Genomic DNA, 25,681 nt, shown 5'->3' with positions numbered 1-25,681 from the left:
TTTTTATTTAGGGTTTGCTTCATAATGAATGCCTTTTATATGATGTGGGTAAAAGGATTTTTGAAATAACATCAGATTGTAAAATCCTAATGTTTGAAAGCTTCAGTGTTAATTTTTATTGTCATTTGTAACCATTTGGGTAAATCCTTAGTATAATCATTTGTAAATTGTTAATTTTGGAAAATATAAAGTTTTCTAATAAACTTTGAAAAAGTCTTTCTTAAATGTATAAGCCATAGTCTTGAAATTTAAAGCTAGTTTTTGACTTCTATATGAATAATTGGTATATAGACTAAAGAAATATATTTTTAAAAATCACTGTTATCAGCTAATTCAGTATTTCATGGTAAAACAAGGAATAGGGAAAGTTACAAACTCACCATGCCATTCCTGAAGAAAACTGAATTTGTTCATATACTTGTCTGTACTTGTTCATTTGGGTTTCACAAAGTTGTAGTTGAAACACCTGTTTTAGTTATTTAATAGACACAAAACATGTACACACATACACATAACAAGAAAAACTAGTCAGGCCTGGGATACTGCAGGCACTTTCTTCTTGATATTGATCATGCATTAGGTTTGTTTCTTAATTATAAATTTTCCCAGCCTAAGGAAATCTGGCTCTCATGCTTTCCTTTTGTACTTGTTCTAACTTTAGAATTATATTACTTTAAAGCATTTTGTGAATCTTAGTTACCTTGATATTATTACCTCAGGAAATGGTGTAAAAATGGTAAACAGTTTTCTATTATTTAAAGAAAAGATGAGCCAGTAGACATGGAAGCAACCTAAATGTCTATCAATAGATGAATGGATAAAGAAGGTGTGGTACATATTACAGTGGAATATTACTCAGCCAAAAAAGAATGAAATATTGCCATTTCCAGCAACATGGAGGGACCTAGAGATTATCACACTAAGTGAAGAAGGTCAGATAGAGGAAGACGAGTATTGTGTGATATCACTTATATGTGAAATCTGAAAAGAAGGTACAAATGAGCTTATTTAGTAATACAAAACACAGACTCAGACTCACAGATGCAGGAAACAACTTGTGACTCCTAAACGGGAAACAGAAGGGGGAAGGATGAATTAGGAGTATGGGATTAACATATACACACCACTGTATATATGATAAACAACAAGGATTTATTGTGTAGTACAGGGAGCTATATTCAGTAATTTGTAATAGCCTATAATGGAGAAGAATGTGAAGCTGTATACCTGAACTGACACAGTATTATAAACCAGCTATAGTTAAGTAAAAATTAAAGCAAATAAATAAAAGTGAGATGAGCTAGAATTCTAAAATCTCAGTACTTTGGAGCTGGGCTAACCTGAATTCTGACTCTGCAGACCCTGCCTTGTATGACGTATGTGACCTTGCCTTCATCTCTTCTTAATGTGTTTAAGGGACACATGAAATAATATATGTAAGGTTACTTACCAGAGTGGCTGATGTTTTTTCCCATTTATGACATAGTAGGAAAAGAAAGAGTTTTGAAGCCACAAATTCACTGAAATTATACCATGTTTTTTATGGATAAAGAGTTCTACATTCAGTGAGAGTTGCTAAATGTGCATTTAAAGAGAGTGGTCTGTTTTGTGTAGTTGTCAGGGCCAGCCCTCTTAATAATGATTAAAGGCGTTATTAAAACTAATTTCGGTATTTTTAACTGAGATGACGTTTGTTGGCTTAATTAGTTGATTTAGATTACGACACCAGTTTTTCTCTGTTTTAAATAAGCATATTTGATTTCGTTCATTCTTCATAGTGAAGCTGGTTCAGGAACCTTTGCAGATTGTCATTTTGTTTCTTCTGTTTGTATGAAGAATGATGCATAAAGCATATATTTCTTCTATATCATTGATTTCTTTGCACCTTTCAATAATGGATAGCTAGGATCTTTGAGTCTCCATCAGAGCCTTGTGACTTACTCTGGGTAATGGAGTTTTGGTAAATTTAAGTTCTTAGAAATAGATTCAGCAGCAAGGTTCTAGATACAGTATATAAACTTTCCTTTCTTATTTCTAAATATAGTTTATTCATAAACAAGGAAGGAAAAATCATTGTTATTCTTACTAATATGTGTTAAATTTTAATGTAAAATGATATGTACCAATTAAACAACATATCAGTGAAGATTTAAACTGAATTTGAATTCTAAAAATAAATTGAGTTACTAAACTGACATGGGAAGGAGAAAATTCAAAAGCTATCATCAAACATAACCAGAAAAGTTTTCTCTCTTTTTTTTTTTTCTTCCCATAGACTGGGAGCAGGAAGGTAGTGAGATGTTTTCGGATTCATGCTTCAAAATCACTAAAAAATATTAATGTAGAACCTAAACTTGATAATTTTACTCTTTAAGCAAGCATTCTTGGATTGATATTCAGAATCAAATCAAATTGTTAAGGTATGATGATGAGGATAGGAGGTATTGTTTATTTTGGGGGTCACCAAGTACTAATCATTGCTTTATTATACTTCATGCACTTTATTTTCTATCTACTGCCCTGAGAGATGAGGAAAATATTATTTCACAGACACGGTAACTGAGGTTTAGATTAAACTTAAGTGACTTGCCAGAGACTATACTGCGTTTTCGTAAGTAGACTCTTAGGATTCAATTTTATGTTGATTGTACTATCGGTTACCGTTGGCGGAATGTTTGAAAATAGTTCCTACAGGTTCACTTCCTGCAGGTTGGAGTGTGTTGTCTGAGTTCTGCTACCATATACATACCATATATATATATACAGGATATATATATATATATATATATATATATATATATGCACCATATATATACACAGGATATATGTGAACTCATCTTTCTGCCCATGGATTGCCATAACGGTGTTACACTGTAGTGCTTAAGCACTGGAGACTGGGGTCCATGGCACCACCTGTCTTGGTGATGGCTGGACAGTACACTTGGAACAGTGGACCTGTCTTTTTCTTTTCTGATGTTGCCAGATGGCCCTGCCACTCCATTGCCTTTTCTTGCTGCTAGGCCTTTGTTAGGGCTTCCCTGATAGGTTGGGCTGGGGAAACTGGAGGTTTCTGTTCTTTTCTTTCCAGGAAGCTGTTATTCGTATTATGATAACCTTTATATATCAATCAATTTCACACATACACATACATAGATACTTAAATACATATCAGGAGTTCTATTTTACAGAACCTCTTCAACAAGAATAATATGGTAGAGGTGATGTTGATGATAGCAAACATTTCTGAGGGTTACAGTGTGCCAGATAGAGTAATAAACACTTCATATGTTTTTTCACATTTTGCTCTCACAACCTTGTGAGATTAACATTATTGTCCTATTTTTACACATTAGGAAATTGAGACAGAGAGAGGTTAAGTAACTTGTCCAAGGTTAAACTGCCAATTAGTGAAGGGGCCAGCATTCAGACCTAGGTCTGTATGACTTGAGAACCAGAACTTCGGTCCAGCAAACACTTCTGCCATCCTATGAGTACTCACGGCAGATGTATTTTGTTGACTGAAACCTTGAGCTTTTTGAATCAGTGTTCTCATATTTTTTAATATGTCCTTCATATCTCTGGTGTTTGTTTTGAACCATAAACTTCTTAAAGGCTCAGGGACACAACTTTTTTGTAGGAATCGGCAAACCATCAGACACATATGTTTTCCAGTTGAAATAATTTACAGTATTGTAAAACATTTTATGGGGGAAATTTGTAATTTCAGGAGTTGTTTTTTCCTTTTAATCTTTACAGTTAGTGTTAGAATGATTACTGACAAAAATAAACGAGGGTTCTGTGTTCTTTGTCTAGCTCTGTTGTTTTGTCCTCCTTGGTATTCATTCCGTAATAACTTGCTCAGTACAAGAAAAGTTAATATGATTTCATGATTTAAATTTTTGCAGTATATTAGAAATTGCATAATTCAGTGTAACATTAAACAAGTAGTCCCTGTGGAAAGAAGGTATTTCTGAGGTCTTTCTTAAATTCAGGGGTTCTATTTTAATATAAAATACAGAAAGGGGAATATGTATACCAAACCAGTAATTTTATTTAAAATAGTGTGCTGGCTTCATATATGTGGAATCCATTCATACTTTTCATTTCCCCTTAGGAATTGAAACAACACTAAATAAATCTTTAAAGACAAGGCTTACTTGTTTTTTTAATCTCTTAGCCATCTGCCATGCAGTCTTTGAGGTCTAATGAGTTGTTTGTGAAAATCATTTTAAAACTAAAAACTACAAATGTGATGGTAAGTTGGTTATTTTTTATTTGGATAAGTTAATATTATTTTTAGTAAAGATGTATCTAGTATTATCTAAAGGCTTCTGTGAGCACTTTCTGTATAATCAGTTAATAAAGGAATTATGATAAGCCATCTGTTGATTCTGTGATTTAAGAGAATCATAGGATTACTCCTAGACTCTTTTACAGTTGCAGTGCATGTGATTTTGAATAAACAGGGCTTCTTCTTACCATGAAAGAAATAGACTCCCCTACATCGCCACCCCATCAAAACAAGAACACCAGCAGGAATGCTGTCCCTGCATTAGCAGATCCAAGAATCCTGTTGATAAAGTTAAGTTTTTCTGGCTCTGGTAAGAGTTTGTAGTAATCATGACATTGCTTTACTTCCATAAGGGAGCAATCTTGGTAGATCCTGAAATTTTGGTGGTCATGGACCACCCATATTCCCTATATTTTGTAAATTATCTAAGACCTAAGCAGTCATAGGAAAGTATACAATTTAGGGAGGCAGAATCCAGATAATTTTGATGTTGATTTTCTGTGGTGAGAATCTACAGGCAGTTGTTTTACAATTTAATGTTTGTGCCTTTGTTCCTTTGTGAAGACTCACTAATTTATATGTAAAGCTCCATTTGATTACTTTCAAAAGAAAGGTGTATTCTTGGCCTGAGAAGTTAAAGGATTTCTGTCTGAGGAAATTAAGTGCAATTTTTTTTTTTTTTAAGGAATTGGTATATTTTACTTGAAATGGGTTATGAAAGAAGTTTCCCCACCAGAAGATTCTCATGGTTGAGCAAACCTAAATGATGCCCAAGACTCACTTTAAAGATCTTTTAAAAGTAGTATTGCTCTTTGCCATAATGAGTTTTCTTTTTCCTATGGTATGTCTGGGTCAGTTTGATCTTAGTGCTTTTTCTCTACTTCTGAAAGAAACAATTTCTGCTTACATGACATCTTAATTGCTTTTATCTTAAATTTGACATAAATTTATTAGAAAACTATTTTTAGCTAGGTGGCAGAATATACCTGTTTTCTTTTTAGCAGTTTTTAAACATCAAAGTCATATAAAGTCATCCCATTTCTGTTTGTTGTGGGATCTTAGTTCCCCAACCAGGTATCGAACCTATGCCCGTGGCAATGGAAGCTCGGAGTCTTTACTACTGGACTGCCAGGGAAGTCCTCTGTCTTTTTTAATCAACTATAATATTGGAGAAATTTCTTAACAGGTACTAGAGGCTCATTCTATACTTGTCTGCTTTATAAATGATTATCATGTAAACTTAGCTTTGCATTTTGAATCTGATTAAATTGATAAAGGTTTAAGAATGTAAATAAAACTTTTACAATAGCTGTTTTTTAGTGTATACTGTATGTAAGTAATTTATAGGCTCAGTGGATTAGAACCAGTTTTTCTTTTACCTTATTTGCATCACACCACAGTGATGAAAGGAAGAAGATGGAATCAAATTTTACTTTTCCTTTATATTCAAGAGTTCTAATTGTGCTCAGTCGCTTCAGTCGTGTCCAACTCTGCACTTCCATGGACTACAGCCCACCAGGTTCTTCTGTCCATGGGATTTTCCAGGCAGGAATACAGGAGTGGGATGCTGTTTCCTTCTCCAGGGGATTATCCCAGCCCAGTGATCAAACCTGTGTCTCTTTTGTCTTCTGCATTGGGAGGCAGGTTCTTTATTACCACTAGTACCACCTGAGAAGCCCTTTAATTGTTGAGGGACGTGCACACCTAGTACTAGCTGCTGGAGTAGTCAGGGCTTTGCCATTTTCTCAGATAAGCTGTAGAAAAACCCAAGTAGGTAGTATAACAACTGAACTTTGTTAACCAGCATTTATTAAATGTCTGGATGTTTCTCTCCTTAAAATGAGGAATTTGGTTGATTCTAACAGTGGGAGTTACTCGCTAGATTGCTTGTAATAATCCATCAGTTCAGTTCCGTCACTCAGTTGTGTCCGACTCTTTGCAACCCCATGGACTGCAGCATGCCAGGCCTCTCTGTCCATCACCAACTCCCAAAGCTTGTTCAAACTCATGTCCATTGAGTCAGTGATGCCATCCAACCATCTCATCCTCTGTTGTCCCCTTCTCCTCCATTATGGATTATTGCCTTTTCCCATGGACAGTATGAAAAGGCAATAATCCATAATGGTTAATAAAATATTTTAACACTTAAATATAGATAATGTCTAACTATCATGATTTTTAAGGTTAGTGAAATCAAGGGAGAAAACAAGATACTAACTCTCTTTAATATTCTTAGTGTTTTAGAATAAAAATACTTGTATCAAAGGCTTTTAAAATAACTTTAAATTTCTGTTGCCTGCAATTTTGTTGCGGTCAAAAACCTGAATTCACCTAAATTCATCTTCACTTTGTGCTTCCATATGTTGCCTAAATACTTAATGAAGTTTATAATCTTAAAAAGGGAATAAATGTCATTAATTTGTAGTTTTCAGCCAGGTTCTTCTATCTAGGAAGGTGTTTATCTTTTACCAGTAATTAAAGGAAGAATCAGGATTTTACAAGAACAGTGAACCAAGAAGATATTTAGGTAGCTAATCTTATTAACCATGTGGCCAGTTGAGAAATAACTTGACAACATTTTATGTCAGAAAGGCATGGAGGGTCTTACAAGTTAATGAGAAAAGTATACACAGTGCAATTGAAAAAAAAAAGGCCAAGAGACTTGATCTGGTACTTCATAAAGAACATATCCAAATGGGTAATGAGCATATGAAAAGGTAGTCAACAGTCAATGCCATTAGATGTCAGGGAGCACAGTGATACCATCATATGCCTGAGTAGCTTAAAAAATAAAAGATTTAATACCAAATGTTGACGAGGATGGCATGCAACAGATATAGACTGGTAAAACAATTTTGTACTATCTTCTAAAGCTGAGCATAGTGGTTTCATCACTTAAGTCGTGTCTGACACTTTGTGACCCCATGAACTGTTATAGCTCAACAAGCTCCTCTGTCCATGGGATTTCCCAGGCAAGAAGACTGGAGTGAGTTGTCATGATCAGGTGAATATTGAAAATTTGAAAAGGTTTTACAAGTATTGATGTCATCAGTTCAGTTCAGTTGTTCAATCATGTCACACTCTTTGCGACCCCATGGACTGCAGCACACCAGGCTTCCCTGTCTATCACCAGCTCCCGGAGTTGACTCAAATTCATGTCCATCATCTCGGTGATGCCATTCAAACATCTCATCCTCTGTCGTCCACTTCTCCTGCCTTCACTCTTTCCCAGCATCATGGTCTTCTCCAGTGAGTTGGTTCTTTGCATCAGGGGGCCAAAGTAATGGAGTTTCAGCTTTAGCATCAGTCATTCCAATGAATATTCAGGACTGATTTCCTTTAGGATTGGCTGGTTGGATCTCCTTGCAGTCCGAGGGACACTCAAGAGTTTTTTCCAACACCACAGTTCAAAAGCATCAATTCTTCAGTGCTCAGCTTTCTTTATAGACCAACTCACATCCATACATGGCTACTGGAAAAACCATAACTTTGACTAGATGGACCTTTGTTAGCAAAGTAAAATCTTTGCTTTTTAGCATGCTGTCTAGGTTGGTCATAGCTTTTCTTCCAAGGACAAAGCATCTTTTAATTTCATGGCTGCAGTCACCATCTGCAGTGATTTTGGAGCCCCCCAAAATAAAATCTATCACAGTTTCCATTGTTTCCCCATCTATTTCCCATGAAGTGATGGTACTGGATGCCATGATCTTAGTTTTCTGAATATTGAGTTTTAAGCCAGCTTTTTCATTGTTCTCTCTCTTTCGCTTTCGTCAAGAGACTCTTTAGTTCCTCTTCACTTTCTGCCATAAGGGTGGTGTCATCTGCATATCTGAGGTTAGTGATATTTCTCCCAGCAGTCTTGATTCCAGCTTGTGCTTCATCCAGCCTAGCATTTCACATGATGCATTCTGCGTGGAAGTTAAATCAGCAGGGTGACTATATACAGCCTTGACGTACTCCTTTCCCCATTTGGAACCAGTCTTGTTCCATGTCCAGTTCTAACTCTTGCTTCCTGATCTGCATACAGATTTCTCAGGAGGCAGGTCAGAGGTCAGGTATTCCCATCTCTTGAAGAATGTTCCACAGTTTGTTATGATCCACACAGTCAATGGCTTTGGTGTAGTCAATAAAGCAGAAGTAGATGTTTTTCTGGAAATCTCTTGCTTTTTTGATGATCCACCAGATGTTGGTAATTTGATCTCTGGTTCCTCTGCTTTTTCTAAATCAGCCTCAACATCTGGAAGTTCACAGTTCACGTAATGTTGAAGCCTGCTTGAAGAATTTTGAGCATTACTTTCCCAGTGTGTGAGTTGAGTGCAGTTGTGCAGTAGTTTGAACATTCTTTGGCATTGCCTTTCTTTGGGATTGGAATGAAAACTGACCTTTTCCTGTCCTGTGCCCGCTGCTGAGTTTTCCAAATTTGCTGGCATTTTGAGTATAGCACTTTCACAACATCATCTTTGAAGATTTGAAATAGCTTAACTGGAATTTCATCAGCTCTCTTCATAGTTATGCTTCCTAAGGCCCACTTGACTTAACACCATCGTGGTTATCTGGGTCATGAAGATCCTTTTTGTATAGTTCTTCTGTGTATTCTTGCCACCTCTTCTTAATATCTTCTCCTTCTATTAGGTCTATACCATTTCTTTCCTTTATTGTGCTCATTTTTGTATGAAATGTTCCCTTGGTATCTCTAATTTTCTTGAAGATTTATAGAGTTTACCAAACTTGCATGTTGTTGTAATGCTTACCACATACTTGCTACTAACAATTCAGGTAAATATTACTAGATTTTTAGCTGATTCCTTGTATCTTTTTTAGTCTGTAAATTGCTTGTAAAATGTTTCTTTAGATAAGAAAGATGAGGGGGGGAAAAGGACAGTTAATCTGGAATTGAATAAAGGTTCCATATTGCTAGTTTTAGAAAATATTAAAGATAAATGATGCTTTGTACTATTAAAGTCCTTGTTTTTTTGTTTGTTTGTTTGTTTGTTTTTAAAACAGTGTTCAGTGTTGTCTTTGAATTTTTATTTAATCAGGAGGGAAGATTTCTGACAGTCATCCGGCAGATGTGATTCTGCTTTTGCTCTATCTGATATGGAAACGTAGTGGTGGGTGGCATGGCTTATGCATATTGACAGCAGTGGAAACTATTTTCTCATTTTACTTGCTGAGTATACCGAACATTCACTGGAAGAAAATGTTTCTTAAAAAATCACGGTACATAAAACTGTTCTTTTTCATCAAACATGCCTTTTTACCAAATACCTTAAACACAATTTTGCTTCCATTGTCTTAATTGTATGATAGATATTCTGGGCTTGTGTGGTATTGAGGTATGAAAGACAGCATTGTGTTAAGCATCATAAGAAAATGTTGCAAAGTAGATGAATGTTCTTTAAGTTAAAATGTTATCCTCAAAAAAAAAATTCTCTCATTTTTCAGTCGTATAACAAGTTCATGTTCTTGACAGACAAGTCGTGGTCACTGGCAGAAATACGTGTATGTCAGTGTTTATTTCCTAGTCCTTCATTCTCCTCAGTAGCAACCCCCTTGATCTGTAGAAGGATAGACTGTAGCCAGTGTTATCATTTAATCCTGTGGGAAGTCTTTCAGTGTAGGTATTATTCCCATTTTGCATAAAAGTGAGATTGAACAGATTATGAGAACATTGATTAGTGAGTGGTAACATTATTACAGGAACCACAACCTCGATTGTTTGTAATACACCCCCCTTTGTAGTTAATTCCAGCTTTTTTCTCATGGGTGCATCAGTCAGTTCAGTTCAGTCGCTCAGTTGTGTCCGACTCTTTGCGATCTCATGAATCGCAGCACTCTAGGCCTCCCTGTCCATCACCATCTCCCGGAGTTCACTCAGACTCACGTCCATCAAGTCAGTGATGCCATCCAGCCATCTCATCCTCTGTCGTCCCCTTCTCCTCCTGCCCCCAACCCCTCCCAGCATCAGAGTCTTTTCCAATGAGTCAGCTCTTCGCATGAGGTGACCAAAGTACTGGAGTTTCAGCTTTAGCATCATTCCTTCCAAAGAAATCCAGGGCTGATCTTCAGAATGGACTGGTTGGATCTCCTTGCAGTCCAAGGGACTCTCAAGAGTCTTCTCCAACACCACAGTTCAAAAGCATCAATTCTTCGGCACTCAGCTTTCTTCACAGTCCAACTCTCACATCCATACATGACCACAGGAAAAACCATAGCCTTGACTAGATGGACCTTCGTTGGCAAAGTAATGTCTCTGCTTTTGAATATGCTATCTAGGTTGGTCATAACTTTCCTTCCAAGGAGTAAGCGTCTTTAATTTCATGGCTGCTGTCACCATCTGCAGTGATTTTGGAGCCCAGAAAAATAAAATCTGACACTGTTTCCCCATCTGTTTCCCGTGAAGCGATGGGACCAGATGCCATGATCTTCATTTTCTGAATGTTGAGCTTTAAGCCAATTTTTTCACTCTCCTCTTTCAGTTTCATCAAGATGGTTTTTAGTTCCTCTTTACTTTCTGCCATAAGGGTTGTGTCGTCTGCATATCTGAGGTTATTGATATTTCTCCTGGCAATCTTGATTCCAGCTTGTGCTTCTTCCAGCCCCGCGTTTCTCATGATGTACTCTGCATATAAGTGCATAGTTGAATACTAAGAAATAAATCATCAATCTCCTTAAAAAAAGAATCTTCTCCATACACTTAGATCTAAAAATTCTTAAGTCTTTTAAAACCATTCCTGCAAATAGGTATTGATCAGATTTCATTGGTTCCCCTTGCCCTGGGTTTTTAAAAGTAACTTTTATTAATTATAAGGAAAAAGTTACAAAATTACCATCAGTCTTACAAGCAAGACAGTTCTTCATTTTGGTATATTTCCTTCTTACTCTCTGTACATTTTGCCCCTACAACTTTATGGAAATAACAAAGTTTATATCCTGTTGTTGATTTTTTAACTCTTAACATCATTTTCTCCTTAAAACACAACTTCATTAATATTTCATTATATTTTAATTGTGGTACTCATGTGCTTATTCTTAGGCCTTTAGATTGTTTCAATTATTTTTTGCAGTTAGTAGTTACTCCCTTCCTACATAAAGTATTTTTCTGTGATGTGTGTCCTCATAAAGGATTCTCAGAAGTAGGAGCACTCTACCTAAGGGTATTAGCACTCTTCTTATACGCTGTCAGGGTATTTCTGAGACTGGCGCTCATTCTGTCTACAAAACGTGTACATCTTCCTTTCTCTGCTCTGCGTCTCTGCCAGCTTCATTAATGTCTAACCATTTCTAAGTGAGATGAATTAAACGTGTGTTCTGTAACTTCATTTTCTGTTTTTATTTTTGTAGAGGTGATACATGATTAATGTAAATAATTCAAACAATACAGCCAATACTGAAAACTATATAAAAGAAATTGAAAATTCTGGCCACATAGAAATGACCACTCTTCATCTTTGGTAAAGATTTCTTCCAGATAATTTCTTTGCATGTATACCTTAGAGTTTTACATAAATGATTCCATACTACTTTGTAGCTTTTCCTTCACTCAGCAGTAAGTTACAAGGATCTTCTTGTGTTTGAAATAGATTTCGTTCCTCCCTTACTCCCTGAGAAAAGAATGCATGTCTTTTTGAGAAAAGTTTGGTTTGGGATCAAAGCCCCAGAATAATTAAGCCTGTTCATTTGCTGACCATTGTTTTATGTGCATGCATTTCTTTCAGGATCCTTGCAGGGAAGAATTAATAGTTCAGGTCCCCTGGCCAAATACCATCTTAACGTTTCAACAGTCCTGCGACTACTACTCAGAGAAGGCAATGGCAATCCACTCCAGTACTCTTGCCTGGAAAATCCCATGGATGGAGGGGCCTGGTGGGCTGCCAGTCCATGGGATTGCTAAGAGTCGGGCATGACTGATCGACTTCACTTTCACTTTTGACTTTCATGCATTGGAGAAGGAAATGGCAACCCACTCCAGCGTTCTTGCCTGGAGAATCCCAGGGACGGGGGAGCCTGGTGGGCTGCCGTCTATGCGGTCGCACAGAGTTGGACATGACTGGAGTGACTTAGCAGCAGCAGCAGAAAATACTACTTAGACATATCAACCCTGTTTTTTCCCTTATTGGGACATTTAAAGGAGTCTTAAAAAGTAGCATATTTTGCCACTGTCATCTCTTTGCAGTTAAATAAAAAGAATGTAATTATGACCTTTTTACTTTATACCTATGAAACTTCCTTCTAAAAGCAAATACACATTGGCCCCCTTTTCTAGGGCAAATCATGAATTAAGAAAGTTAATGAGCAGTGCTGGTATTTTGTTACACCTGCTGCTAGCTTCTTTTTAGATTTGTTTTCCTCTGTAAAAGTGTTTCTCGAGTAGAGATATAAAGGAATGTCCTGATTTTGTGGAAAGGTGAAGAAGCAATGGTAGCTAATACTTACTAAGCACTTACGATGTAATATAAATATTACAAAGTATTGTTAAAGATTTCTTCACTATAAAGCACATTTCTTATATCCTTGTCTACTTCTTCCAGTTCCACTATTTCAAAACAGGTATTTCCCTACAAAAAACAGAGGCTAGGACAAAAGACTTTGTCACAGCAATATTGACTAAACACATTTTAAATAATAGATAATAAATGAATAGGGAGGCTGACATAGTTTAGTTTAATTGTACTTCTGCCTCTAACAGGGACTCATAAGCAGTGTATGAACTTGATCCAAGGAGAAATATGAGCCAAATAGGATTTAAAACAGAAAGTGAAGTATCAGATGTCTGTTTTTAAAGTACCCCCCTGGCTACACTAGAAAAGATTTCAAGAGGAACTAGACTAAAAGTAGTTAGAAATATGGAGGGTTTATCCAAATGAGATGCTAGGTGACCACAGTCGGAAAACAGCTGTGGGAAATGGCAGTGGGGAAATAGTGAAATGGACAGATTTAAAAGAAGTAGAAGCAAAATCTCTGGATGTTGAGGCAGTACAGTAATGATTAACATCATGGGCTCTTGAATCTGGAATTCCATCCTGGCTCCCTTACTTACCAGTTGTGTAACTCATCACATAAAATCACCTACAAAATGGGTTGATATTAGTACCCATTTGACTTAGGCTTTTAAAAGGATTAAATGAGATAATTCACTTAAAGCTCTAGCATCAGGCCTGGCACAAAGTAAGTATCCTAAGTATTAGCTTTTACTATTGGTATTGGTGTTATAATTTATCCAGCTTGGCTCTGTGGGATTTATATATAAAATATCCATGCAAAATTGTGCAACTCTTTCATCAACCCTCCTCTCCAGGCAAAAGAAGAAAGATCTCTCTTACCCTTTAGTACTTGTTTTCTAAAGCTAGAGTGGAAATATTGTTAAACAACTTGCCTTTATACAGCCTCATTTGATTTATCTGTTATTTCTTATCTCCATTTTAATGTCATGAAGAAAAAACAGCTGGGCTTCTAGACTCCCTACAAGGGGAAGGATTTGAAAAAAAGATAATGACTGAATTTCAGTGTCAAAGTTGGTTTATTTGGAATCATCTTTTGTGACACAGATTGGGTTCTTAAAAAACTTTTTGTGGACTTCACTGGTGGCGCAGTGGGTTGGAATCGACCTGGCCAGTTGCAGGGGACACGGGTTTGATCCCTGGTCCAGGAAGACTCTACATGCCACCAAGCAGCTAAGCCTATGCACCATGACTCCTGAGCCCCTTCCTGCTGCAACTCCTGAAGCCCATATGCCCCAGAGCCTGTTTTCCGCAACAAGAAACGCCCGTGCACTGCAATGAAGAGTGGCCCCCACGCTCTGTGACTTGAAAAGGCCTGTGCACAGCGACAAAGACCTAGTGCAACCAAAAATCAGTTAATTAATAAAAGGTTTAAAATTCCCATTAAAGAAAGCTTTTGGTGCAGAGGATATGCTTGGTAGCTTTCTGAGAAGTCTAATCTCCCCTACAGATTAAGCAACATATGTACTATTATAAGTACAAGAGAGAGGTGCTGAAATCAAGGAGAGCGGGCACTGCTGTTGTCAGCCTCTACTTCCGTAGTGTCATGTTGTGTTTGGGCACTGTTGTAGTTCTTTGGATTGTGGTAGGCAGTGTCTTATTTTCTTTTACCCCTCTAGCCTTCTTTTAATACTTAAATAGGATGTGGAGTAAGGCCTTAGTTAACCCTTCCAGCCTTATCTCACTACAACACTACTTACTTAGATACTTCTGTAAATGAAGGCCTATCTCATGCTTATTAAAAGAAAATGAAAAATGAATAACCAGGTTCCATAAATGACCTTCAAATGAGGTATTTTATTTGATAATTGGTTATTTATTTATTCTTTAATTGAAGGATAATTGCTTTACATAATCGTGTTGTTTTCTGTCAGACCTCGACATGAATGAGCCATAGGAATACATATGTCCCCTCCCTTTTGCACCTCCCTCCCATCTCCTGCCCCATCCCACCCCTCTAGGTTGATGCAGAACCCCTCTTTGAGTTTCCTGAGACATACGGCAAATTCCCGCTGGCTATTTTACGTATGGTAATGTAAGTTTCCATGTTAACTCTCTCTGTACATCTCATCCTCTCCCCATGTCCGTAAGTCTGTTCTCTATGTCTCTTTCTCAGTTGCTGCCCTGCAAATAAATTCTTCAGTAACATTTTTCTAGATTTCATATATTTGTATTAGTATATGATATTATTTTTCTCTTTCTGACTTACTTCATTCTGTATAATAGGCTCTAGGTTCATTCACCTCATTAGAACTGACTCAGATGTGTTCCTTTTTATGGTTGAGTAATACTCCATTGTATATATGTACCACAACTTCTTTATCCATTCATCAGTTGAAATAGTGGTTTTTCAGTTATGATAGAATGACTAGGAAGCATTCCACTGTGATTTGAGAAAAATATCTTGAGAGTAAGCAAATATATTCTATTCATTTAGCCATATTGCTGCTGGGTTCTAGGCAGTCGGAAATGGATGAAATCTTCTTTAATACAATTTTTTAAAATATATTTTAAATTTTCTTTGATATATGAGATAATGCAATTTTCTGGAAATCATTATAGGTTCAACCCTTCCTCATCTGATACATTGTTAGTGTCTGTTTTCTGAATAAATTGTGTTATGTTTTATCTTTCCAGCTGGTTCAACCCCTTTGTTGAACATTTGGGCCTCCACTGGATGTGTACATTTTTAGCCTAAGCTTTGGTGTTTTTGGCTTGATATAGCGAACTGTAGTTCTAGACTAGCCGTATCGTTTTAAAGATAAGAAAAATAAGCTCAGGAAGTGACGACTGACTGGCCTCGCTGTCTTGTTTGACAGTGACAGTCAAGCCTGTGTCCTCCCTGTTGCTGTGTTCTTTGCACTTCAGAGGCTAGTGCTTCTGAAGCATGTGAAAGGTGGGACAGATTTTTAATGTGAGTGTGAAACTGTACCAAATTTTATTACAGCAAATATTGATAATTTGTTTACCTAGAATCACAAAATTACTGCCATTGCAACTTATTATGGTGCTGTAAGCCATAATCCTGTTGATTACATTGCTCTCTTGGCCATGGTGTCTTGCTTCTTGTGTGGTTTGCTTTAAAATGATATTGAAAGTAGATGTGTGGATACTTGCAACACGGCAGGTGTATTTGGTTTTATTAACAGTTTTAGAGTTTCAGTTTCTGGAAAATGCTCCCTTGTCCTTATGTTAACATTCAGTCTTCTCTTTTCTCTTTTCCCATAATTAAAATGGAAAGGGATAATGTCAGGGATAGACCTATGCCACTAAACAGAGAATTCTTGACACCATGAGAAAGTTCATTTCTTTCTCAGTTTCTTTGGTATGCTTCTTCCTGGAGATTATTATTAGGAAAAGGAATAAGCTTTTCAGAAGGCAAGTGCGATGAAAAAATAAACCAGCTTTTTTCTTGTATTTTATACCACTGTTTTCAGAGTGTAGATGGGCTGATGAACAGACTGTGCAAAATGAGAATAGATGTTTGTCTCCTTTGTGAATGAGCCACACTAATGTGCCATGTGGCATGTCGTGTGGCATGTGGGGTATCTTAGTTCCCCAACCAGGGATCGAACCTGCACTCCCTGCATATCTTAACCAGTGGACCGCCAGGGAAGTCCCTAGAGTTCTCTTTTCAAATTAGTTCTTAGGCATTTCTGGTCCTTTTTAAAACTTAACTTTGAACTATATGATTTAATGTATTGTGATCTTCAGTGTTCTCAAAAAATCAAGATACAGAAGGTAAAGGTACAAGTAAGGGATTTAGTGTGAAGGTTACTGTCGTACTTTGACCAGTAGTAACCTTTGTATCAATTTTCCAAGTGTACTGCTTGGAAAGTGCTACTGACCCCCTCTGGTGGCCAAAAGATTATGCTTTTTCCTCCCCCTAAAATAAGGAGGAGTATTATAATAAAGGTGTGGTCTCATTACTCTAATATTTAAAAGAACCCCACCTTGTACTATATAGGACACGTTCAGTAAGTATCTCATTGAACCAAAATGGCATTTTATGTTTATATAAAACACATTGATGAATACTGCTTACAAAACAGATATCCCATCATGGTTTTTTTTGTGTGAAGGAATCTTAAAGCATAGATGTTAAAAGGGGGAAATATTCCTATAGTGACTGCATTTGAATTCTGCATTATTAATTTTAGATGGAAATCGATGTTTTAAAAAATACTATTTTGGTGATTAGAGGTTGTAAATAAGTTCCACTTTTTTTCCTGTGGAAAAGCGGGATTAAGAAAAAGAGCTATGTACCTTTAATGTATTATCCCTAAAATTGTACCAATGAAATTTTGAAAGCATGTTACAATTTTTAAGAACATTTAACAGTGTGTATCCATTGTGACCATAAAGAAATTTCTTCCCATTTTCCTCACCCCATCTTCAAAACACAGATGATAAATTCAGGATGAGTATTGTTGCCTTTAAGGTGAACATCTTAGAAAGCCCAAATAGATGTCAACAACATTGCAACTTTTCAGAACAGTTTTATATCTTTTAGATTAATTTTTAGCCCCTGTGACAAAATGTTTTAAAAAATTGATATCCCTGGGGCCCTCCCTGGTGATCCCGTGACATTGTCTCCCAGCGCAGGGGGCCCAGCGTCAGTCGATCCCTGGTCAGGGAGCTGGATCTCACATGCAGTGCAGAGTGTGCATGCGGCAGCCAAAAGAGAAAAGATCCTCCGTGCCGCAGATAAAGCTCAGCGTAGCCGACTAAATAAGTAAATGACAAAATTTTTAATTATTGAAAATAAAAGGAAAATATTGATATTTTTGATAGATTTCTGAGAGAAATCCAGTACCAAATCAAGGCATGTCATGTGAATAGGGAAGGCAGTCAAGCTTAATTACACAGTTTGTAGCTATTCCTTTTGTAAGACCGTTTTAAAATTTTTATTCTGCAACTCCCCAAAATGATTTTAGATAGCTCCATTTTGTGGCTGTATCATAAAATTACTCTCAATATTATAATAGTACCTAGGAATCTTTGGTGCAGTGACAGCATTGTTGCCAGAATGATAGGCGTTTCCAGAATGACTCGTTTTTAAACAGGGGTGATTCATTTGTATGTGCATGTACATATTTGTTAAGCACTTAGATTATTTTTAAGTTGTCCCAGTGCAGTTACTGGCATAGAATGGCAAATGAACCCCCATTATTTAAACTGAATAAAATGAAATTGATATTCATGAGTATGCTATATTTTTTCCCTTAGAATGATATATATAATTTATAATACAGTTTATTTAAGTGAAACTTTGTTGAAAATAGAAACACGGTTATTCTAAATGCTCAGACTCGACATTCATTCACTATCCATTACTTAAAATGTACAGCAACATTATTGCTATAGTAGAGTCTTTGTTCTGTCATGCCTTTGTTGTAAGGAGATATTACTGTCTTGAAATAGTGGAACCTGAAGAAACAGACAAGAATATAAGAAGTATCTTTTAGAGTCAAAAAATGTTTAGTAAAGCTTGGTAGTGTTTGTATTTTGTTTCAAGATCTTAAAGTTTTGACTTACTCTGTTTAGGACTCATTGATAAAAAGCATGTAAATGGAGAGGGTAGATTCATTTGGATTTGAATTTCAAATTGTTTGGTTCTAAATATTTTGTTTTTAAATAAAATTTTGATTGAAAATTATGAGTTTTATATTTAAATGGACAGTTTTAATTAATTACTGGTTAGAAATGAATGACATACAAGTATCTGAGATAAGTGACTTCTGAAGTGCTTTATATTTTTAGTCCATTACATTTAATAAATAGTCCATTGAATCTATTTAGTCCAATAGATTTTTCTTATGTTTAATTCCAGTCTTCTATATTTAAATCTATGAAAAACTTTACCAAAACAGTACAACAGTTAAAAGGTAGAAACACTGTGCTCAGAAAGTTAGTATTCCTGTCAGATGGGAAACAGAAACTAGAGCCACAAGAAACCTAGGTCAGTGCCTTTGTTCTAGGACGTTATTTGATTTAAAAAAGTCTTATTTTTTTTAATGAATTATATGATTTCTGTAATTAGAATTCTCTTTTATTGGGATTCTGTTATACTGAAACAAGCTTACTTTTTTTCTTTAGCTATTTTATTGAGGTACAATTTATAAAATGTATCAGTGTAACTGGACACTTTGAGTTTTGACAGCTGTAATGTATTCCCACCAAAATATGTCTTTGTAGTTAGTGTCCCCACTGTACCCTGGCCTGCTTTCTCATGAATTATAGCTTTGTCTTTTTTAAAAAGTCAGTTTTCTTGAGGTAGTTTATATACAATGCATATACTTAATCCTTTCATTAATAGTTTCCCTGGCACCAAAATGCTTACTTTGTAATTTCTACCTCATTACTAAAATACTGCTTTGCTTTGAAATAGGAAGTGGTGTAGGGTGATACAGGTCTTGGAGAAGAGCTTTGATTCCATCTAGTCATAACTTCATGGAGTGCAGGAGGAGGAGAAGGTGACAGAGAATGAGTGGTTGAATGCCATCACCAACTCAGTGGACATGAATTTAAGCAAACTCTGGGAGATAGCGAAGGACAGGGTAGCCTGGTGTGCTGTAGTCCATGGGGTCAGAAAGAGTTGGACACGACTGAGTAGCTGAACAACCTAAGTGTCTGTGTAATTTGTTAGTAAATTCACAGTTAAGAATATATTGCAGTACCTTTTATAGCTAGAATGTTTTATGAACAGTCATTATTAAAGCATGACAACTTTATTTTGAATCTTTAACAACCAGTATGTGCTGGAAGCTTGGACTTTGGGAAGCATACGCTAGGTATGATGCTAAAAATAATTAGGTGGTATTTTACTTCTTAAGTTTGTGACTAGGATTAAAATTATGCACAGTACTTCTGAAATCTACAGTAGAAAGTAATCAGAGACTTTAAATACTTGAACAGGTTTTAGGTACTTGAAACTTATTTTTTCCAAATGTTCAATTCCTTTGTCTATATTTTTGAAAAGTGAAAATTAGTAGCTCAGCCGTGTCCAACTCTCTGCGATCCCATGGACTGTATGTAGCCCGCCAGGCTCCTCTGTCCAGGGAATTCTCCAGGCAAAAGAGTACTGAAGTGTGTTGCTATTTTCTTCTCCAGGGAATCTTCCTGACCCAGGGATCAAACTCAGGTCTCCTGCATTGCAGGTAGATTCTTTATGATTTGAGCCACAAGGGAAGTACTGCCTTTTCCTAGGGAGGATGAGATACAAAATTGATACTCTTAAGCAGGGGTCTCCAACCTTTTTGGCACCAGGGGCCTGCTGGGAGCCAGCGTGAGGAATTCCACCCGTGACAAGGTCATGCGGCAGAGCTCTGATGGCAAGGCTAATCAGACCTCAGGTTTTCCCCCTGGAATTTGCTGAGCATCCACCCCCCAAAAAATAAGAATCTGCCTGCTTTTCCACTCTTCTGACATTCTCTGGAAAACGTCAATTCAGGGCTTTAGTCTTCTGCATTTGAAAGGGTGTTTCAATCCAAAAACCCCTCTGATGGCTTTCTAGCCTGCCTGCAGGACTGTACACATGTGATTGTTTGAGGCCTCCTGACCACAGGAGGCTCAGGAAGCTTAAAACATCCTAGGAATGTAGGGGCTTCCGAGGAGTCAAAATCATTAGAATAGGACTGATTAAAGGTTTCATTTGTTGAGCCAATACTTGCTGCCAAATTTTCATATCCTTTATTTTTAGATATAGTTGGTATATAGAAAACAAGTAGTAGACCTGGTATTAGCAACATTAGATCTTTGAGTTAAGTACCTTCTTTGTTATAACCCACTGCACCTTTGTTCTAGAGAGATGTAACTTTAGTGCTTTAAGGAGATGCAGATTAAAGAAAAACACTTCAGGGGAAACGAGATTAAAATTCATTAAGAAAGAGAGCCAAAAAAGTGTTAGCAAGCCTTCTGGCCAGAAGATAATGTAAATCACCTGAGACCTTTTGTAGACAAAAAAGATATACAGAAAGGGTCGGGACTGCTGCCCCTGTGTGACTCTGTATCTTCCATTATGTAAAATTTAGGGTATACAAACACCTTTTAAATAATAAAGTTGGAGGGGGTTTTTGCACAAGCCTGGCCTCCCCCGTGTCCATTCTTTCTCTTGCTCCCTCCCTCTCCTTTTCAGGCTGATCCCTTGGAACGTGGAGGATCACTGTGTCTACTTACTTGTCCCAGCTTCTAAGATCCGTAAGAGAGAGCCCAAGGCGCGGCACTCTCTGATATTCAAACGGGCGCCGGCGGCCTAACGTAGACGGTGCACGCTCCTTGTCTGGAACTTTATTGGTTTTCCACGTAACCCAAGTTAATCAGCCTCTTCTCTCCACTTAATTTTCCTACTACACTATTTCTTCCTAATCTAATCTTATATTAATAAATAGATAAGTTTTTCTCACGCCAACGCCGTCCCCCCTTCGAATTCCCTGGATCCACCAGGGCTGGACCCCGGCAGGGGCCTGTTTGATTGAAGGTAGTTTTTCCACAGATGAGATCAGGGGATGCTTTCAGGATGATTCAGCTGTAGCAGTGGGGTGCAGCTGTAAATACAGATGAGGTTTCACCCACTTACCCGCCACTCACCTCCTGCTCTGCAGCCTAGTTCTAACAGGCCGTGATACTGGTACCAGTCTGTGGCCCCATGGGTTGGGGACCCCTAAAGAGTAGTAGTTCTTCAAAATTAGATCACAGTGCTGAGTCTAAAAAAGCCTTCTATCGTGTGATGACAAAATCGGTTGGGAAAATTGGGGATTTTCTTTGTGTCTTGAACTGTTAAGGTAACTCCAAAAATGGAAAAAATTTCAACTGTCGTACAGAAGGTCGAAGTCCAGTGGTCCAGGAGTAGTAATGACATATAACTATTAAAATTGAGTAGTGGATGCCATAATCATAATAGGTTAAGAATGGTTGAGAATACAGAGTCAAACTACCTGAAATAATAGGAAAGGCTTCATTGAGACAGAGATATTTGAGCTATGTCAGGATAAGTAATTTGTCTATAAAGAAACAGTACTCAAAGTTTCCTTTTTTTCTTTTGGTCCTTGTTCTACCAAAATTTTTTACCATGGTAAAATATGAATGACGATCTATCATTTTAGCTTTTTAACTATACAATTCTGTGACATTAAACTTATCTACATTGTTATTCAGCCATCATCACATCTTATCTTATCCAGCTTCATCTTATCCGGCTCTGTACCTAGTAGATTCTAACACCTCATTCTCCTATCTTCTTAGCTGCCTGATAACCACGACTCCACTTTCTGTCTCTATGAACTTACCTACTATAGCTAGCTTTCCTATTATAAACGGTTAGCCCACTAGCCCAGCATGTAGCTGGTATTCAGTACATTTCTAAATTAATGGCAGTTAGCAATTGAAACACATTGCTTATGCCAGTGGGTTGCCTATATTTCTTGAGTGAACTCTTATTTCTAATTATTGTTCCAATAACCTTATTTTTAAATTTTTTACAGTAATCTTATTAGTTTATATGGAAACTTTCATTGTTCTCAAGTATTTTTTCCAGTTTTATAATTGATCATGTAACATTGTATTAGTTTAAAGTTTACAGCATAAAGATTTGATATTTGTATATATTGTGAAATGCTTACTACAATAAGTTTACTTAATATTCATCACCTGACATGGTTAAAAAGTTTTTTCTTGTGATGATTAAGTATTTTTTGTTTAATTTTTTCACGTAGTTTACTTTCCTTTTTAGACTGAATCTGGATATGGATCTGAATCCAGCTTGCGTCGGCATGGCTCAATGGTGTCATTGGTATCCGGAGCAAGTGGCTATTCTGCGACATCCACCTCCTCGTTCAAGGTTTGTAATTACGAATGCTTTAAGTTAAGGCAGCATAAATTGAGTTTAGTACTAAATGTTGTGAGCAGAACTTATTTAATAGTTTCTTGAAAAAAAATCTTTCATAATTTTTCATCACAATGTTAATTTGAAAATATTAAATATTAGCAAGTTGTCAGGCTTATTTCTATCATTTCCTTCAGGCTTATCACTGTCAAACAATTAATTAGTTTCCGGTCTTTCCCTGGAAATATTACATTGAACTTGACAACTCTTCTACCCCAAGCCCTCAGTAGTAAGATACAGACCTTAAATTAAAAGATAATGAAATCCCATGGGACTAAGTAAATTTTAATTTTGTTAACTTGGATTCCATCCCATTTTCTCTGTTGCAGAAGGGCCACAGTTTACGTGAGAAACTGGCTGAAATGGAAACGTTTAGAGATATACTGTGTAGACAAGTTGATACTCTACAGAAGTTCTTTGATGCCTGTGCTGATGCTGTCTCCAAGGATGAATTTCAAAGGGATAAAGGTTAATTAGGCTATTACCACTATTTTTACTTGGAGAATGAATGGATTTAAAGCCTCTTGATCTTAAAGGGTAATGTCTTTAAGTGATGAAGGTAATTATAGTTACTTGTGCTACACATCGCTAATGTCACAGGTTTCAGTGTCCACGTAACTTGTGTACTTTAATAGCACCTTAATTAATCTGATCACCCATACCAGATATCATTGAAGATTTTAAAATGATTTTTGAACTATCTTATTAAAAAATGCAGTATCATCTTGACAATATGGAGCATTTCACATGATTATGTCTAATAAATTGTACCCTATGACAAGTCATAAGAGACAAGCATATGTGTGTGTTAAATCCTCCACATCGGGAACCAGTCAGTCTTTTTCCCCCTCCCTCTTCCTCTTCTTCCTCTCCCTCTTTCCTCTCTTTCTCTTCCTCTGTCTTCCTTCCTTTCCTCTGCCCTTTTTCTCATAGAGGAAGTCTGGGTAATGGAATAGAATAATCATGGAATGACATGTACATATATAAGTAATTTCTAGGGTGGTTTTTTCCTTTAAGAGTTATGAGAGAGAGCGATGATATTTAGTTAACCTGTAATATGAATTCTAAAGATACTTTTCGTTTGTTACTGCTGAATATTACTGGTGGAGTATCTGTTCTTCAGTTTTTCTCTTAATCTGCTATATAGGCAAAAATGAACTACTCATAACAGTATTACTAAATAGTGCTAAGTTCATTCCCAGTATGACTAGGTTGCCTGACATGGTTTGTTTTTTTGTACTATTAAATGTGTTACGTGGGTTTATATTCTTTCTGTTAACTTGCCTGCAAGATGGCCGAGTAGAAGAATATGAGCTCATCCCTTCTTACATATTCTTTTCCTATTCTCTGTTCTTTTTTCCCTTTCTCTACCTTCTTTTGGATTGAATATTTTTTATAATTCTATTTTTTTATCTCCTTTGTTGACTTTTTGTTAAATTTGTTATGACAGTGGCTACTTCAGGGTTTGTAGTATACACATTTAAGTTATTACAGTCTGCCTTCGAGTAATATACCACTTTTTTTTATTGTGTAAAAACCTAGAATAATGTATTTCCATCTCTCCCCACTACTAAGGCAAAGCTGCTCAGCATTCTCTAGCCAGTTCCCTATGTATTGTCCCAGGTCTGTGTTGTAGGGACAGACACTTTCCCTGCTCCACACAGACTTTGGGTCCTTTTCCCTGGAATCCTTTCAGATGGGTCTTTCTATGACCTCTGTAGTTCCTCAGCTTATATGTGCTATCAGTACTCTACACAAGACTCTCAGTGGGATCTTCTGCCCCTCTCCAGAGTTCTGTCTCTGTACAGTACAGCTCTCTTCTCCCAAGTACTCAGCCTTCTGAACTCTAGTGATCTTTGTCTTGTCTGGATTTTCAGCTCCATTTTCTCACCTCAGAGAGTACCAGGCTCCTCCTGAGTTCCTCCTTACTCCGCAGCTTGGAAACCCTCACCGCGATAGACTGGACCAGTCACAGGGCTCACATCATTTGTTCCCCAACCCTTAGGGATCACTGTCCTTTGTTGCCTGATAGCCAGTGTCTTGAAGACCATTGTTTCATATATTTTGTCTGATTTTTTAATTTCATGCTAGAGGGTAAATTCTCTCCTTGTTGTTCCATCTTTGTCTAAAGCAGAAGCCCGTATTCCTCTTAAAATACTTAATTTTATCTAAAGTAGACTTGAAATTCTTTATATTTGATATACTTTTAAGTTTTTGGCTCTTTAATATTTAACATTTATTTCTCTAAAAAATAAAGACGGTTGAACGTTTATTTCTCATTAATTAAAAAAAAAGTATACTTATTTTTCTGTCAAATTAGATCTTACATATCAGCTTTCATTTGCTTGCAGACAGCAAGCAAGCTGTCCTTTAAACTAAAACAAGGTAGATACAGATTTGAATTCTTCTTAATTTTTAAATGGTCCATGTCTCCATGTCAGTAATACATAGCATTTTAAGGATGAAAGTGATGGTGGAAGGAGCGGAAATTGGCGTGCATTCACAACCAAGTTGTGTAGAAGATTTGAAAAATAAACACTATTCGTGTTTGACTAAATAGCAACAGTGATGTGTGTGTGCTCTGTCATGTCTGACTCTTGGTGATTCCATGGACTGTGGCTGCCAGGCTCCTCTGTCCATGGGATTTCCTAAGCAGGACTGTTGGAGTGGGTTGCCATCTCCTTCTCCAGGGGATCTTCCTGACCCAGGGATCAAACCCACATCTCTTGTATCTCTTGCATTGCCGGTGAATTCTGTACCACTAGCGCCACACAAAGGCAGTGGCACCCCACTCCAGTACTCTTGCCTGGAGAATCCCATGGACGGAGGAGCCTGGTGGGCTGCAGTCATGGGGTCACCAAGAGTCAGACACAGCTGAGCGACTTCACTTTCCCTTTTCACTTGCCTGCATTGGAGAAGGAAATGGCAACCCACTCCAGTATTCTTGCCTGGAGAATCCGAGGGATGGAGGAGCCTGGTGGGCTGCTGTCTATGGGGTCGCACAGC

General features: G+C 37.0%; 1 protein-coding gene across 1 annotated transcript in view; it reads left to right on the top strand.

Annotated features, from left to right (window-relative positions):
• CERT1 (ceramide transporter 1) overlaps positions 1 to 25,681 on the top strand; it is a 130,157-nt gene that overhangs the window by 44,606 nt on the left and 59,870 nt on the right. The window contains exons 5-6 of the mRNA XM_052646302.1: positions 22,523 to 22,630; positions 23,005 to 23,143. Of these exons, the coding sequence (XP_052502262.1) occupies positions 22,523 to 22,630; positions 23,005 to 23,143 (247 nt within the window). The remainder of the gene's footprint in view (positions 1 to 22,522; positions 22,631 to 23,004; positions 23,144 to 25,681) is intronic.

This window comes from Budorcas taxicolor, chromosome 10 (genome assembly GCF_023091745.1).
Source record: "Budorcas taxicolor isolate Tak-1 chromosome 10, Takin1.1, whole genome shotgun sequence".
Classification (NCBI taxonomy): domain Eukaryota; kingdom Metazoa; phylum Chordata; class Mammalia; order Artiodactyla; family Bovidae; genus Budorcas; species Budorcas taxicolor.
Note: the sequence above shows the minus strand (reverse complement) of the source record. Positions and strands in the feature narration are given on the sequence as shown.